This window comes from Sapajus apella, unplaced genomic scaffold (genome assembly GCF_009761245.1).
Source record: "Sapajus apella isolate SASKATOON/1434 unplaced genomic scaffold, GSC_monkey_1.0 scaffold7, whole genome shotgun sequence".
Taxonomy (NCBI): domain Eukaryota; kingdom Metazoa; phylum Chordata; class Mammalia; order Primates; family Cebidae; genus Sapajus; species Sapajus apella.
The window spans coordinates 37,374,647-37,391,596 of NW_022436947.1; the positions used below are offsets into that span (position 1 = coordinate 37,374,647).

Sequence of the window (16,950 nt, forward strand, 5' to 3'; positions counted from 1 at the left end):
CAATCTATCACATAAACAGAATCAATGACAAAACCCATATGATTATCTCAATAGATGCAAAAAAGGCCTTCGATAAAATTCAACACAGCCTCATGCTAAAAACTCTCAATAAACTAGGTATCAATGGAACATATCTGAAAATAATAACAGCTATTTATGACAAACCCACAGCCAGTATCATACTGAAAGCTGGAAGCATTCCTTTTGAAAACTGGCACAAGACAACGATGCCCTCTGTCACCACTCCTATTCAACATAGTATTGGAAGTTCTGGCCAGGGCAATCAAGCATGAGAAAGAATTAAAGCATATTCAGATAGGGAGAGAGGAAGTCAAATTGCAGATAACATGATTGTATATTTAGAAAACCCCATCATCTCAGCCCAAAATCTCCGTAAGCTGATAAGCAACTTCAACAAAATCTCAGGATACAAAATCAGTGTGCAAACATCACAAGCATTGCTATACACCAATAATAGACAAACAGAGAGCCAAATCATGAGTGAATTCCCATTCACCATTGCTACAAAGAGAATAAAATACCTAGGAATACAACTTACAAGGGATGTGAAGGACCTCTTCAAGAAGAACTACAAAACACTGCTTTATAGGAGAGGACACAAACAAATGGAAAAGCATTCCATGCTCATGGTTAGGAAGAATCAATATTGTGAAAATGGCCATACTGCCCAAAGTAATTTATAGGTTCAAAGCTATTCCCATCAAGCTACCATTGACTTTCTTCACAGAATTAGAAAAATCTATTTTAAATTTCATATGGAACCAAAAAAGAGCCTGTGTAGCCAAGATAATCCTAAGCAAAAAGAACAAAGCTGGAGGCATCACACCACCTGACTTCAAACTATACTAAAAGGCTACCATAACAAGAACAGCATGGTACTGGTACCAAAAGAGCTATATATAGGCCAATAGAACAGCACAGAGGCCTCAGAAATGATAACACATCTACAACCATCTGATGTTTGACAAACCTGACAAACAAGCAATGGAGAAAGGATTCCCTATTTAATAAATGGTACTGGGAAAACTGGCTAGTCATATGCAGAAAACTGAAACTGGACCCTTCCTTACACCTTATACAAAAATTAACTCAAGATGAATTAAAGACTTAACATAAAACATAAAACCATAAAAACCCTAGAAGAAAACCTAGGCAATACTATTCAGGACATAGGCATGGATAAAGACTTTATGACTATAACACCAAAAGCAATGGCCACAAAAGCCAAAATTGACACATGGGATCTAATTAAAGAGCTTCTGCACAGCAAAAGAAACTATAATAGTGAACAGGCAACCTACAGAATGGGAGAAAATTTTTGCAAGCTACCCATCTGACAAAGGGCTAATATCCAGAATCTACAAGGAACTTAAACAAATTTACAAGAAAAAAACAAAAAGTGGGTAAAGGATATGAACAGACACTTCTCAAAAGAAGACATTTATGCAGCCAACATACATATAGAAAAAAGCTCATCATCACTGGTCATTAGAGAAATGCAAATTAAAGCCACAATGAGATATCATCTCACACCAGTTAGAATGGTGATCATTAAAAAGTCAGGAAACAACAGATGCTGGAGAGGATGTAGAGAAATAGGAACACTTTACACTGTTTGTAGGAGTGTAAATTAGTTCAACCACTGTGGAAGACAGTGTGGTGACTCCTCAATGATCTGGAACCAGAAATACTATTTGACCCAGCAATCCCATTACTGGGTATATACCCAAAGGATTATAAATCATTCTGCTATAAAGATGCATGCACACATGTGTTTATTGCAGCACTATTCACAATAGCAAAGACTTGGAACTAACACAAATGCCCATCAGTGATAGACTGGATAAAGAAAATGTGGCACATATACACCATGGAATACTATGCAGCCATAAAAAAGAATGAGTTCATGTCCTTTGCAGGGACATGGATGAAGCTGGAAAGCATCATTCTCAGCAAACTAACACAGGAACAGAAAACCAAACACCACATGTTCTCACTCCTAAGTGGGAGTTGAACAATGAGAACACATGGACACAGGAAGGGGAACATCACATACCAGGGCCTGTCAAGAGGTGGGGGAGTAAGGGAGGGATAACATTAGGAGAAATACCTAATGTAGATGACAGGTTGATAGGTGCAGCAAACCACCATAGCACGTGTATACCTATGTAACAAATCTGCACATTCTGCATATGAATCCCAGAACTTAAAGTACAGTTTTAAAAAGTCTTTTTAAATGAAGAGTATAGGTGTCTGATCCAAATTTTGCAAAAAGTTCTAGCTATGAAAACCACTGGCTGATGTACCTCACAAGGAAGCCAATATCTTCTATCCTTTTCTTTGCCTCAGTCTTGTCTACATGCCATTAGTACCTTTTAGCAGGCAAAAATTATCTCTGTTTCAAAACCTCTTCTCTCACTGGGGCTAGGCACAGAGTTCCTGTGTCGACTTGTAGTATAGCAAGATGCTCTGAGCACCTTTGTGTGGGAAAGTGGAGAGGCAAACCCCAACTATGAAGTAAATGATGCAACTTGTCTCTCCTGCTTTGGTTACTAACTCTGTTTTCCAGATTCCCTTTAAAGATGCTTCCATGTTTCCCAGAGGAATTGTTCCCCAGCATTCTAGAAAGTTTAGGGACGGCATCTTTATGACTCCCTTTAAGCATAAAATTTATTTTTTATTATAAAAACATTTTTTGAGTTTTGCATTCTATTTTATAATACATCTATTTGTGTGGATAGGAAAACAATGGTTTAAATTACTTACCACTGTGTAAAATTAATGCTCCAGGAGCTTGAGCCATATTTATCATGTAGATTCGAATATTCTAGGCACTCTGCTAGTTAGATACACACAAAATTGCAATTAGGGGTGACAAAAATAGGCCAGGAGAGGTGGCTCACGCCTATAATCCCAACACTTTGGGAGGCCAAAGTGAGCAGATCACCTGAGGTCAGAAGTTCAAGACCAGCCTGACCAACATGGACAAACCCCATCTCTACTAAAAATACAAAATTAGCTGGGTGTCGTGGCTTATGCCTGTAATCCCAGCTACTGGGGAGACTAAGGCAGGAGAATTGCTTGAACCCAAAAGGAGGAGGTTGCAGTGAGCTGAGATCGCTCCATTGCACTCCAACCTGAGCAACAAGAGCAAAACTCCATCTCAAAAAAAAAAAAAATGGTGATGAAAATAATTGTCATCAATAGAAAAGGATCCTTCCATCAAAGGAGCCAGAACCATCCATGCCCCTGGTCTCCCAGGCTGCTATTTATAATAATAAGCTTATCTTATTATTTGTTTCCTATAGTGGCCATCCCCAGGAGGGACTGTCTTCCTTCCCTGGCCAACCCTTATTTCTCCTCTTCTGGATAACACACTCAGAAAGTTCTATAGGCAATAGTTCCTGGTCATAGAGCAAATTGCTATCACAACTTTTGTTATGTTTCCCTTCTTGTAACTCATTAGGGATTGTAGTTTACACCCCTAGTAAATCTATGCCCTGCCAATCCAGGATGGCCTTATATACAGTGACCCTCTGATGTACAGTTCCACTCTGACTTTGTAGCTGAAATGAAAGGAGACAGCTATGGGTTGCTGCTGGGGGCCTCTCACTGCACTTGGGGCTGCTGTCCTGGAAACACGATCAGCAGAAGGATTCTAAATCCAAACATACATTTAGTAATCATACAGTCATTGTACCTCAAAGTCCACAGTTAAATGTCCTTTATTCATAACATTGTGGCCAGAGACTCATTTCACCCGCCCTAAAGGTAAGGACAATGTTTGAAAGGCTTTATGGACTTTTTCTGTTGCAGTCAACTAGCCGGAACACCTCAGTGTAGGAGAGGACAAAGCATGAAGAAAATTCCAGGTCATAAAGAAACTGTGGAGTTCATTTTAATTATGTGGGGTAGCATCATTAAGAGAAGTTAGAATTGTTGAAGCTAATGGTAATTCTTCTTTTTAAATCTCAGTATTAAAAGTGAGAATAGATTTGGCTTGACTAACATATTCTTTGAAGCTGATTTTTGTGGTATTTGAGTATTCATCTCTAAAGGTGCATTTGGATTTGTGTCTTTTTAGGTGGTAATGGGAACTGGCATTTCAGCTGGGTTTAACTTGAAAGAATCATACAATGTGGATGTCGTTGGAACGCTTCCTCTAGGGTAGGAAAGTAGTTTTAAGTAACAGTGTGACTGAAATAATCAATGGATCTATTGCCTCTAACTCTTACTTTAGTACTCTTGCAATGAAAAATAATCTTTTTTTTTTTTCTATACATCAAATAGCTGAGGGTTTTAGGGGATTTGGAAACTTTTTTTTTCTTTTTTTCTTTTTTTTTTTTTTTTTTACTATTGGAGTAAAAAAAACTTAAAAAAAATTTCTGTCTTAACCTTTTTTTTTTTTTGAGACAGAGTCTTGCTCTGTTACCCAGGCTGGAGTTGCAGTGGCGTGATCTCAGCTCACTACAACTTCTGTCTCCCAGGTTGAAGCGATTCTCCTGTCTCAGCCTGCCAAGTAGCTGGGATTATACCGCACCTGGCTAATTTTGTATTTTTAGTAGAGACGGGGTTTCACCATGTTGACCAGCTGGTCTCGAACTCCTCACCTCATGTCGTCTACCCGCCTCAGCCTCCCAAAGTGCTGGGATTACAGGCATGAGCCACTGCGCCCTGTGAGTCTTAATCATTTTTAAGTGTACAGTTCAGTAGTGTTAAATATATTCCCATTATTGTAAAACAGATGTCCAGGACTTTTTCATCTTGTAAATCTATGACCCTATACCCCTTAAACTAGAGCTTCCTCTTTTCCTCTTCCCCCAGCCCCTAGTAACCACTATTCATCTTTCTGTTTTTATGAATGTGACTGCTCTACATAACTCATATAAGTGGAATCATATAGTGTTTGTTTTTGTGACTGGCTTATTTTACTTAGCAAATGTCTTCAGAGTATAGTCTATATTGTAGCATATGATCGTATTTTCTTCCTTTTTTAAGGCTGGATAATAGTTCATTGTGGATATATGCTCTATTAATTTCTCCATGCATCCATTGATGAGCATGTGGGTTGCCTTTACCTCCTGGCTATTGTGAATAGTGCTGCTGTGGATATGGGTGTGCAAATATATCTTTGAGACCTTGCTTTCACTTTTTTTGGGTATATACCTGAAAGTGAAATTGCTGGATGTATTTTTACTTTTTTGAGGAACTTTCATACCGCTTCCCACAGCAATAGTTACAATCTCACCAATAGTGGCAAGTGGTTTTCTGTTTTTTGTTTGTTTGTTTTTCTAAATTTAATAGTTTCTAAAATCTCTCCTTAACTGACATAGGATTTAAGAGCGAAAAAAAAAAAAACTCCTAAATCCTAGACTGTCACTTACTAGCTGTGTGATTTGTAAGCAGGCCACTTACACTCTCAAAGCCTGTTTCCTCACCTGTCAGGAGGGCGTGGTAACTAATACTTATCTCAAAGGCAGTTGTGAGAGCTGCAGGAGATAACACATGGAAGGCAGTAAGAGAACACCTGAACACACAGTAAGCATTCAAGACGTGTTAATCACTTATTAGTAATGGGTTCTGAGGCTGTTGTTTCAATGAGTTTTTTAGTTTCTAATCATGTTATTCTTTGCTTCATCTATATTATCTAACTCTACATTTTAAAAATGTATTATTGGCCAGGCATGGTGGCTCACACCTGTAATCCCAGCACTTTGGAAGGCCAAGGTGGGCGGATCATAAGGTCAGGAGTTCAAGACCAGCCTGGCCAACATGGTGAAACCCTGTCTCTACTAAAAATACAGAAATTAACGGGGCATGGTGGCACGAGCCTATAATCCCAGCTACTGGGGAGGCTGAGGCAGTAAAATCACTTGAACCTGGGTGGTGGAAGTTGCAGTGAGCCGAGATTTCGCCACTCTACTCCAGCCTGGGCAACAGAGCAGGACTCTATCTCAAAAGAAAAAAAATTTAATTCATTAAAAATGTATTATTCTCTTTATATTTGAAGGAGCAAGACTACCATTTTTCTTGTTCCTCCCTGTCACTCTCTGGCTGTCCCTCTGTCTCTCAATATATCTCTGTCTTATATTATTTCTCTGTGTCTCTTTCTCTCACCACCCTCTTCTGTCTTCCAAAAGAAGAGTCATTTTTCACAGATGTTGGACATTGATGGAACTTGGCATACTCCATTAGGCCTTGCCCTGCAGAACCATCTAAGAGTCTCCCGGGAAGCAAAGGGAGCAGAGGTTGCTCTTTAAGCCAAAGTTCACCCCACAGAGCACGCATTGAAGGAGGAAGCATACACTCTACTTTTAACCAGCAAAATCAATGGGTATCATGAATATGTTACTATCATGATTCAATGTAAAGCTAAAACACAGCAGTAACCACTGACCTTTCAATCTGACCTTATAATTTACAAAATAATGGGCAGGTGCAGAGGTGGCTCAGGCTTGTAATCACAGCACTTCGGGAAGCCCAGGCAGGCAGATGGCTTTAGCTCAGGAGTTTAAGACCAGCCTAGGCAACATGCCTGGAACCCCATGCCTATATAAAATACAAAAATTAGCTAGATGTGGCAGCATCCACCTGCAGTCCCAGCTACTCAGGAGGCTGAAGTGGGAGGATCACCTGAGCCCAGGTGGTGGAGGGTGCAGTGAGCCAAGATCGTGCCACTGCACTCCAGCCTGGGTAACAGAGTGAGACCCTGTCTCAAAAAAACTATTTTAAATTATAAAATATGTTTATATCCACTATCTCAATTAATGCTTACAATAACCCTAGTAACAATATATGTTTTACAGAAAATTTATTCAACATATGTTTATTGAGTGCCTATTATGTACCAGGGACCTTACAGTTAAAAGCAAAAACACACAAGCCAACGTGTCCTTGCCCCCATGGAGTTTATATTCTACTAGTAAAGACAGGCAATAAATAAACAGATAGTGAGAAGTGCTGGTTTTAAAAACATGAAGCCAGGTAAGGTATCGGAGGGACTGGGGTTGCTGTTTTAGGTAGGGTGTCAGGGAAGGCGATATTTGAGAGACATGAATGAGGTTTAGTAACTCACTGGTGAGTCCCAGCCCGGATCCAGAATGCAGTCTGCAGATACCCAGCTTTGTGCACTTTCCATTACCTCACACCTTGGTATCTAATCTAGCCAGTTATGTGGTAAACATTAGTCTTTGATTGGATCCAATAGATAATCATATTTAGTTACTAGTTCCAAATAATGTAATTAAATGTGAAATGTTTACATTTAGATTACTCCTTTTAAAAATATACTGAGGCCAGGTGCAGTGGCTCATGCCTGTAATCCCAGAACTTTGGGAAGCCAAGGTGGGCTGATCATGAGATCAAGAGTTTGAGATCAGCCTGGCCAACATGGTGAAACCCCATCTCTACTAAAAATGCAAAAATTAGCTAGGCATGGTGGCGGGCGCCTGTAATCCCAGCTACTCGGGAGGCAAAAGCAGGAGAATCGCTTGAAACCAAAAGGCAGAGGTTGCAGTGAGCCGAAATTGCACCACTATACTGCTGCCTGGGCAACAAGCGGGAAACTTTGTCTCAAAATATGTGTATCTACATACACACACTGAAAAGTTAAAATCTACCTGTCACTACAATTTCTATTTAATGCCTTCCTTTCCCTGTTGCATTGTACTCAAACATATTACTTCCCTTCTATATGTGACAGTTTAACTTAAAAAAATTAAAAAGAAGATTTTACCTTTCTGGAAATAGGCTACCTAGAAACCCTATCTTTCTGGAACATTGCCCAAAACCAAGTAAGTAACAAATACCTACCTACCTATCTACATACAATCATACTGTTTTAGTTACCTGTGAGTCTCATTGCTCCACTGATAACTGACTACCCCAAAACAGTGACTTAAAACAGCCACCATTAATTTGCTCATAGTTTTTTAGTCTATGTGAGGTTCAGTTGGGTGGTTCTTTGGCAGGTCTCACTTGAGGTTTCTTATGCACCTGCAGATATCCACAGGTGTGACTAGTGCTGGAAGATCCAAGAGGGCTTCACTCACATGTCTGCCACCTCAGCTGGAGTGACTGGAACAGCTGAGGGCTGGCTGGCATCTGTTTACATGTGGTATCTCCAGCAGCATTGCCATACCTCTTTACATGGTGGCTCAGAGCAACAAGAAATAAAACCAGAGAATTTACCAGGCCTCTTAAGGCACTCGTAGAGCATCACTTCCACCACATTCTGTTGCTCAAAGCAAATCACAAGGCCAGCTCAGATACAGCTGGAGGGAAAACAGATTCCACATCTAGATTAGGGGAGTGACAGGCACATACAAGTATGAGAAGAATGGCTGGTGGCCTATTTGAAAGCAAACTACCACATTTCTGTATACATGTACATACAAGCATACATATTACAGAGCCCAGGAAGTGACAGTGAACTGTTAAAGATTACAATCATAGTACTATATCCTGTTTTCTTGTTTACTTTCCTTAACTCATTCCAAAATATGTCCTTTTCTTATATTCTTATTCCTTTGGCCCAAACCTGCTGCTAGGCCTTCCCTCTTAGTTCATGCCTGTGCAGCAAACAGCAGGGAAGGAAACAGATTTTATAATTAGACCCCCCAGGTTTGATTCCCTGCTCCATTTTGGGAAAATCACTTAATGTCTGTCAAAATCCATTTTTTCACCTATAAATTGGGGTAATAGTGGAACCTATGTAATGCGAGTGCTATGAGGAAAAAAGATGACTTAGGTAAAGCATGTAGCAGGTAATCTCACCTTGACAGACATTAGGTTCCCTTCCCTTTCTTCCTCTCTTTCCTTACTCAGTAACATAAAACCTCCCTTCTGTCACTGCGCTGTGACATAGTAAGAGAAATAGCTGTAGACAAGCAGGTTCTTCATGGTTTTGTTGTACTTGGTAGATGAGCTGCTTGACCTTGGACAAGTTGCTGAACCTCACTATGCCTCATTTTCTTCATCTGTAAAATGGGAATTATAATAGTGCCTAGTTCACAGGGCCATTGAAAACAATTAAATGATCACAGAACCTGGCCCAGAGAAGACACATAAGAAATGCTTGATATTGAAATAATTATTAGAATCAGTTGAATGATTGTTATTATTCTTTAGCCCAATGCCTTGAATTGGAGCACAATGTCTGAAAATCCCTACTGCCCCTTTCCCATTAACACTCTAGGGAATCCCTGTTCTGTTTCTTTAGGATAAGGGTCCCAGACTACAAGTATGTACCACAAAGCTGGGTTCTCCATTGTGGGGTTCCAGGAGTCACACTTCTGTCTCCTCTGGATTCACAAGATTTGCAGGTGACACCCAAAAAGTATAGCCTTCTGCAGCTCCTTTCCCATGTTACAACCTCAGCTAATGGGTTAAAAAACTTGGGAAGAGGTAGCAGACTCAGAGTCCTTACATCAAATGACAAGGGGGAGAAGTATGTGGTGCCTCACATTGCCAGAACATTAATTCTCCTCTAAGGTAGCCCTTAGACTACCCTCCCCACCCCAAGACTTGGGTTCAGATGCCTCATGGCATCTGAGCACTTTGCTGACTTATTCTTCCTGGTTCTGTCTTACTTACATTTGCCACCAGGGTGTCATGAGGTATGAGGTTTCTCCTTTTATAAATAAAATGGCATCTGATCTCTGCTGATAACCCATCCAGGTAAAAAGCTGCGCTCTGCAGTTTGAGCCTGAAAAGAACCTTTCTGTGTCAAAGAGGATCCTCCTTTTTGCCAACCAGAGCAAATAAGTATCCGAGCATTGATCACCTCATTTGCAGATAATGCCCCCCTAAAATATTTCCTGCAGTTACAGGGTTTTTATTCTCTTCCCTTGTGGTCACTACACAAGTTAAAGTCAGCTTGACTTTTCAGGCTGCTACCTCCAGCTAATCCGGACACCAGCCTCTTCCATCTTGTGTATGTAGATGCCATTGCCATAGCCATTGTTGGATTTTCGGTGACCATCTCCATGGCCAAGACCTTGGCAAATAAACATGGCTACCAGGTTGACGGCAATCAGGTAAAGATAATCATTTTCCTGCAGATGTTTCATAGCAGTATAGTCACCATGGTCTGTTATGGAAGGTACATGAACTAATCTATCTTGGTAGAAAAATTTTGGGGGGGCCGCGCGCAGTGGCTCACGTCTGTGATCCCAGCACTTTGGGAGGCTGAGGCAGGTAGATCACGAAGTCAGGAGTTCAAGACCAACCTGGCCAACATGGTGAAATCCCGTCTCTACTGAAAATACAGATATTAGCCAGGCAAGCTGGCAGGCACCTGTAATCCCAGCTACTTGGGAGGCTGAGGCAGAGAATTGCTTGAACCTGGGAGGCAGAGGTTGCAATAAGCTGAGATCGTGCCACTGCACTCCAGCCTGGGTGACAGAGCAAAACTCATCTTTAGAAAAAAAGAAAAAAAAACTTTTTTTGCTGATGATTGATATATCTGAAGCATGTTTATTCAACATGCAATGTTATTTCTATTTTTAAAGCTCACAGTTTAGGATTAAATGTTTTTCCAGGGTGTTTTTGCTCCCTGGGAAGGCTTAATTTTGTTCATTAAATGTTGGAAATATGATTCATCACTAACTTTACAATATTCTCTTTGCCACATACTTTTATAACACAGCCACAGATAAGGTATTTAATCCAAACACTGAGCTATAATGTTGACATGATAATGTCTATTTCAATACCTTATGTATTCTAAGGAGAAACTAGATGCTTCACATTGATCTGAGATGCAGTGGTCAAACTAGAAATACCCAAAGTAAACCTAAGAGTAGGACTCATTTGCCCCAGGAAGACACTGGCATGTACTCATTGGTGAGCAATAGCCCAGGCATTAAAAAGATGCCAAGAATCCTATACATTGATTAATTTCTCTTCAGCAATAAAAATAGTTTGTCCCTTTTAGTACAGTTTTCTTCTTAAGAAAAGCATTATATATGTAGGGGGTGTGTTTGGGAAGGCAGAGGCTAAGCAGGGATCCCAGTGTTTATCTCTGACAAATTAAAAATTCAAAGTGTTTCCCCACACACACACTATAAAATATTCCATAATTCCTGTTTTGAACTTATGCTAAACAAATTCTTACATCTGAAAGGAAAATGAAGAGATAGGCTGTAGTGCTGAAAACGTGTATTAAGTGGGCTACTATACTTCTTTTTCTGAAGAATGACCTATCTCTTTTGTGTTTTGTTTCTATGTGGAAAAGGAGCTCATTGCCCTCGGACTGTGCAATTCCATTGGCTCACTCTTCCAGACCTTTTCAATTTCGTGCTCCTTGTCTCGAAGCCTTGTTCAGGAGGGAACTGGAGGAAAGACACAGGTATGTATATAACAGGCCGCTAAAACCTAGTGATATGGGTGGTAATTAAATTTTAATCTTTTAATTCTATTCTAAACCCAAACAAAGCTACTCTGCCTGCAGATCCATGCTCTAGTGAGCTGTATAGTGAATCAGAGAAAGGCATGATTGGTTGAAGTGAATCACAAGGAACTGAATCTATAGGAAAGAGGTATATTCTCCAGTTAAATTGCCAAGTTATGCAACACTGAGCTATCAGTAAACCTCAAAGTTCAGACACGGGATGTTGTCATGAAAGCCTGAGATTGAGTGCGGGCGGTATGCCAGCACTATCCAGTAGAACTTTCTGCAATGTTGGAAATGTTCAATATCTGCACTGTCCAATATGGCAGCCACTAGCAACGTGTGGCTCTTGAGTACTTGAAATGTGGTTAGTTTGACCAAGACCTTTTAATTTTTAATAATGTAAATGGCCACATGTGGCTACTGGCTCCCATATGGGACTACAGACATTTATCTGAAATTTTCTGGTGGCCCTTGTGGGTCTCAGGTTGGTACCAGACATCTTTCCCCCACCTCTGAAAAGAGCATTTTAATTAGGATATTTCAGCATTTCAGCTTCCATTTAAAAGCCATAAGAAGAACCTAACTTCAGAGAGGGAGTGGGATGGAGCTATAGGTTATGTAATGGTTTAGATGACTTATTTAAATCCATAGTTTCTTGATATTCCCATAGCAATTATCAAAAGAAAAGAATAAAACCAACCCATGCCTTTATTCAGCTCTCCTAAAAGCCCCTTCTATGTGTCTTCTCTCATTCAGCTTGCAGGTTGTTTGGCCTCATTAATGATTCTGCTGGTCATATTAGCAACTGGATTCCTCTTTGAATCATTACCCCAGGTGTGTGTAATGTGGACTTGGGTGAAGTTTCTTCCATGTATAAAGACTTTGCTGTTTTATTTGTTTATGTTTGTATGGCTATATTAGGGTTATTTACTGTAACCCTCACAGGATGATATAAGAAAGGGCCAAAGGTAGGACCAAGATCCTGCTCTATAACCTGCTGACAGCTACCTGCAGGACCTGGGGAAAGCCATCTTAACTTCTCTGAGCCTTGGTTTTCTTTTCTGCCAAGTTGGGATTTAAACTGGCTGATCTTGAACATCCCTTCTGTCTTTGACCTTCTATGACCCTATACTTTCATAAAAAATCCGAGATGGCCTACACTCATAAGACATTTACATGATGATATATTTAATCTAGTAGAGATCAGGAACCATATAGAGTAGAGAAGATCATAATGTAGAAAGACCATAGGTGAAATAATTATTTGACTACCAAGTTCATTTCCGAACCTCTTGGTCACCATTGAAGGTTGGCTACTAGGATATAAGACTAATTTCTGGCCAGGCGCAGTGGCTCATGCCTGTAATCCCAGCACTTTGGGAGGCCGAGTTGAGTAGATCACCTGAGGTTAGGAGTTTGAGACCAGCCTGGCCAACATGGTGAAATCCCATCTCTACTAAAAATACAAAAATTAGCCAGATGTAGTGGCACAAGCCTGTAGTCCCAGCTACTCTACTTGGGAGGCTGAGGCAGAAGAATTACTTGAACCCGGGAGGCAGAGGTTGCAGTGAGCCAAGATTTTGCCACTGCTCTCCAGCCTGGGAGACAGAGCAAGACTCCATCTCAAAATAAAAAGACTGATTTTCCAAGGCCCCCTTTAGCTAACCAGGTCCTGAAAATCCACGTGTTCATGAATTCAAAGCTACCATCAGCATTATGCAGGAAGTGAGCAAGGAGAAGATATGGGGAAGAAGGACAGGAAGGAACCAGCAAAGGGTACTCTGTGGACACAAGAGGAGAGGCATGGGGATGTACTCTGTTTCAGGCTGTGCTCTCGGCCATCGTGATTGTCAACCTGAAGGGAATGTTTATGCAGTTCTCAGATCTCCCCTTTTTCTGGAGAACCAGCAAAATAGAGCTGGTAAGTAACAAAGGTGATGGCTATTGTTAAAACACGCGCTCTGAATGAAGAGACCCCCAAACAGGCTTTGTGTGAGTAACATGGCTGTCTATTCACTCAGGCGCAGGCGGGCTAAGTCCGAAAAAAGAGTCAGCAGAGGGTGATGGGATAGGAGTTGGTTTTATAGGTTTGGGGTAAGCAGTGGAAAGTTACAGAAGTTAAAGTTTAGGGCAGTTTTTTGCAAGCTAGGAGGGGGTTGTAGGGTCTGGAGTCACAAGGATGACCAAGGTCCGTTACAAAGTCCAACTGCCTTATTAATTGGGGCAGGAATAAGAAACAATATAAAATTTCTCAAAGTTAATTAGGCACCACAAGGGGTGATCATTTCTTTCCCTTTTCATGATCTTCCAGTTACTTCAGATTTTCCAGGAACTCATCTGGGTTGTCCATGCAGGTCACACAGGTTACCATGGCATCCTTGGTGCCATCGGTCAGCCTAAAAGAGACCTTAGCTATGTTAATATGTCACAGAGCAAATATGATTAGTGTTAAGAAAAATGTGAGAAATATAAGTTAATGCAGTTGTTATGTGCAGTATCCACTTAGGCAAGGTAAAAGTAGCAGGTGTGTGTGCACACTTGTGTGTTTAACTCTCGTGGGATGTTTAACATGCTTCTCCATGAATCTGTCTGTCTTTTGCTTAGACCATCTGGCTTACCACTTTTGTGTCCTCCTTATTCCTGGGATTGGACTATGGTTTGATCACCGCTGTGATCATTGCTCTGCTGACAGTGATTTACAGAACACAGAGGTGAGTGCCCAGATTGGAATGGGTGTGAGTGTTCCAGCAGAGATTACACTGTTGACTTTAAGTGTAGACCAAAGCTTGAGTTGGTAAAAGTGGAGCCCTTTGATGATTTCTAGTTGGCGTGAGAGGGAGCTATAACACTCATGTAGCCTGTTGACTAAACGAACAAAACACCAATTTAAAAATTCTGTATAATTTTGCCAAATGCTCTGCAATGTCACAATTTATGCTCCCATCAATGGTCATGTTAGAAGAGCCTAATTTCCATCATTGTTCCTGCCATTCCCAGTCTAGTGTTATGCTGGTTTTTTTACTGTCTTGCAATTTGTTTGGGCACCAGGTGCTGACATGGGTTTCGATGACATGAAGCAAACTGTGACACCAAGTTATATGCAGTCCTTCCATTGTCCTTTACCTCCACCCTGAACCATTATCCCCTGTCATCTCTTCTCCCCAGTAGGAAGCTGAGCCTACTAGGGAAAGTATAAAATAACTTTTTAAAAATATGGCTGGGGGCGGTGGCTCATGCCAGTAATCCTGCACTATAATCATGCCAGCACTTTGGGAGGCCGAGGTGGGCAGACCACTTGAGGTCAGGAGTTCGAAACCAGCCTGGCCATCCTGGTGAAATCCTGTATCCACTAAAAATACAAAAATAATTAGCCAGACGTGATGGCACATGCCTGTGATCCCAGTTACTTGGGAGGCTAAAAGGCAGGAGAATTGCTTGAACCCAGGAGGCAGAGGTTGCAGTAAGCTGAGATTCCGCCACTACACTCCAGCCTGGGGGACAGAGCAAGACTCCATTTCAAAGAAAAAACTGTTTATGGGCCGGGCCCAGTGGCTCACACCTATATCCCAATCTCAGCACTTTGGAAGGCTGAGGTGGGAGGATCACCCAAGGCCAAGACCAGCCTAGGCAACATAGCAAAACTTTACTCTAAAAAAAAAAAAACCACCTTTTTATGGTAAATCACCGTAAAGATGAAAAGGAAACATTGTCATAGAAATAGCCTGGACCGGCCTGGCACAGTAGCTCTGGAATCCCAGCACTTTGGGAGGCCAAGGCAGGGTGGATCATCTGAGGTCAGGAGTTTGACATCATCCTGGCCAACATGGTGAAACCCCATCTCTACTAAAAATATAAAAAATTAGCCGAGCACAGTGGTGGGCACCTGTAATCCCAGCTATTTGGGAGGCTGAAGCAGAAAAATTGCTTGAACCCAGGAGGCAGAGGTTGCAGTGAGCCAAGGTCATGCCGTTACACTCCAGCCTGAGCAACAAGAGTGAAACTCCATCTCAAAAAAATAAAATAAGAAATAGCCTGGACTTTAGTCAGGTCCTGACAGCAACATCTGTAAGCTCTGTGATTTTGCATACCTCTCAGAGCCTGTTTCTGCATCTATAAAGTGGGACTAATACTTCCTACCTCACATAGTTACAAAAAGGTTTAAATGACAAGGCACGCAAACAGCCAGTGGAGTGCCTGACAAGTACCACCCACTCTACCCATGCCACTGCCCTTCCCTCTTTAACACAAAGGAAAATGAAAATGAAGCTAGTCTGGTTTTGCCTAGGGGTGCACATCACAGGAAATCTTAAAGATGTGACTATGGTGTGTTGAAAGGGCACTTTATAAGGATGTTGACCCCTAATCTGCAGGATGTCAGGATGCTCCCTACCCTCGAGGGTGGGAAATGAGCATTTTCATCATCACAAATGACGTTCAGAAAAATGTTAAGAATATGTGGGATTCTAAACTCATGACAAGAATTTATCATGGTATCAGTCTCTACCAAAAATACAAAATATTAGCTGGGAATGGTGGTACACGCCTGTGGTCCGAGCTAGTTGGGAGGCTGAGGCGGGAGGATCATTTGAGCCTGGGAGGCAGAGGTTGCAGTGAGCTCAGATGGCACCACTACACTCCAGCCTGGGTGACAGAATGAGACCCTGTCTCAAAAAAAAGAAAGAAAGAAAGAAAGAGAGAGAGAAAGAGAGAGAAAGGAGGGAAGGGAGGGAGGAAGGGAGGGAGGAAGGGAGGGAGACTGACTTCTCTTTCTTCCTCAAATAATAATTAACTGAAGTTGGTTTTTTTTTAAGGTCTATCCTTTGTTGATTATTTTGCTGGGTCTTTGTATGTTAGAGTTTAGGAGATCAGCACTCAGAGAATGTGTTTATTTTCAGCTGGTTTCTTTTTCTGTAATTAGGGCACGCTTCTGGAGACAGACAGGGGTGCATTGGGTTTGGCTGTTCAAAACACTCATTTTCCTTCAGAGTAGGCATAGACAGTCATGTCATTCAGCAGATAGTTCCTGAACTCAGGCACTACAAGTGCTATAAATGTAACAGGTTCCACTTCTGCTCCCCCAAAACTCACAGCTTGATTAGTATTATAAAATATATTTTAAAAATTATAATTTCACTAAATAGATATTTGTTGAGGACCTATTATATTCCCAGGGAGATGCTAGACTGTAGGGACAGTGCAGTATATATAGCATAGTCCTTCCCTTCAAAGGTTGCATTCTCCTAAGATGACAGACACGTAATCATGATGATGGTGTTAATAAGGACAATGAAGTAATGGTGGCACTAATTATTATAATTACTTATGTGTCTGGCTCTGTGCAAAGATCAATGCTTTATGTCATTTCTTCTTAAAACCCAGTAACAATCAGCCACCCCGTTTCACAGATGTGGATGCCGAAGCCAGAATGCTGGGGTAACTTACACAAGATCACATTAAGTGGTGGGACAATGACTCAGATGTGAGTTTTTGCAAATCCAGAAGCTGACTCAATCAGCATTTAAAATCTGTCTTTT

The 16,950-nt window shown here is 41.1% G+C and overlaps 1 protein-coding gene across 1 annotated transcript in view; it reads left to right on the top strand.

The window, feature by feature from the left end:
• SLC26A5 (solute carrier family 26 member 5) overlaps nucleotides 1–16,950 on the top strand; it is a 51,457-nt gene that overhangs the window by 20,771 nt on the left and 13,736 nt on the right. The window contains exons 7-12 of the mRNA XM_032276357.1: nucleotides 4,106–4,188; nucleotides 9,911–10,058; nucleotides 11,258–11,371; nucleotides 12,173–12,250; nucleotides 13,242–13,337; nucleotides 14,021–14,127. Coding sequence (XP_032132248.1) covers nucleotides 4,106–4,188; nucleotides 9,911–10,058; nucleotides 11,258–11,371; nucleotides 12,173–12,250; nucleotides 13,242–13,337; nucleotides 14,021–14,127 — 626 coding nt within the window. The remainder of the gene's footprint in view (nucleotides 1–4,105; nucleotides 4,189–9,910; nucleotides 10,059–11,257; nucleotides 11,372–12,172; nucleotides 12,251–13,241; nucleotides 13,338–14,020; nucleotides 14,128–16,950) is intronic.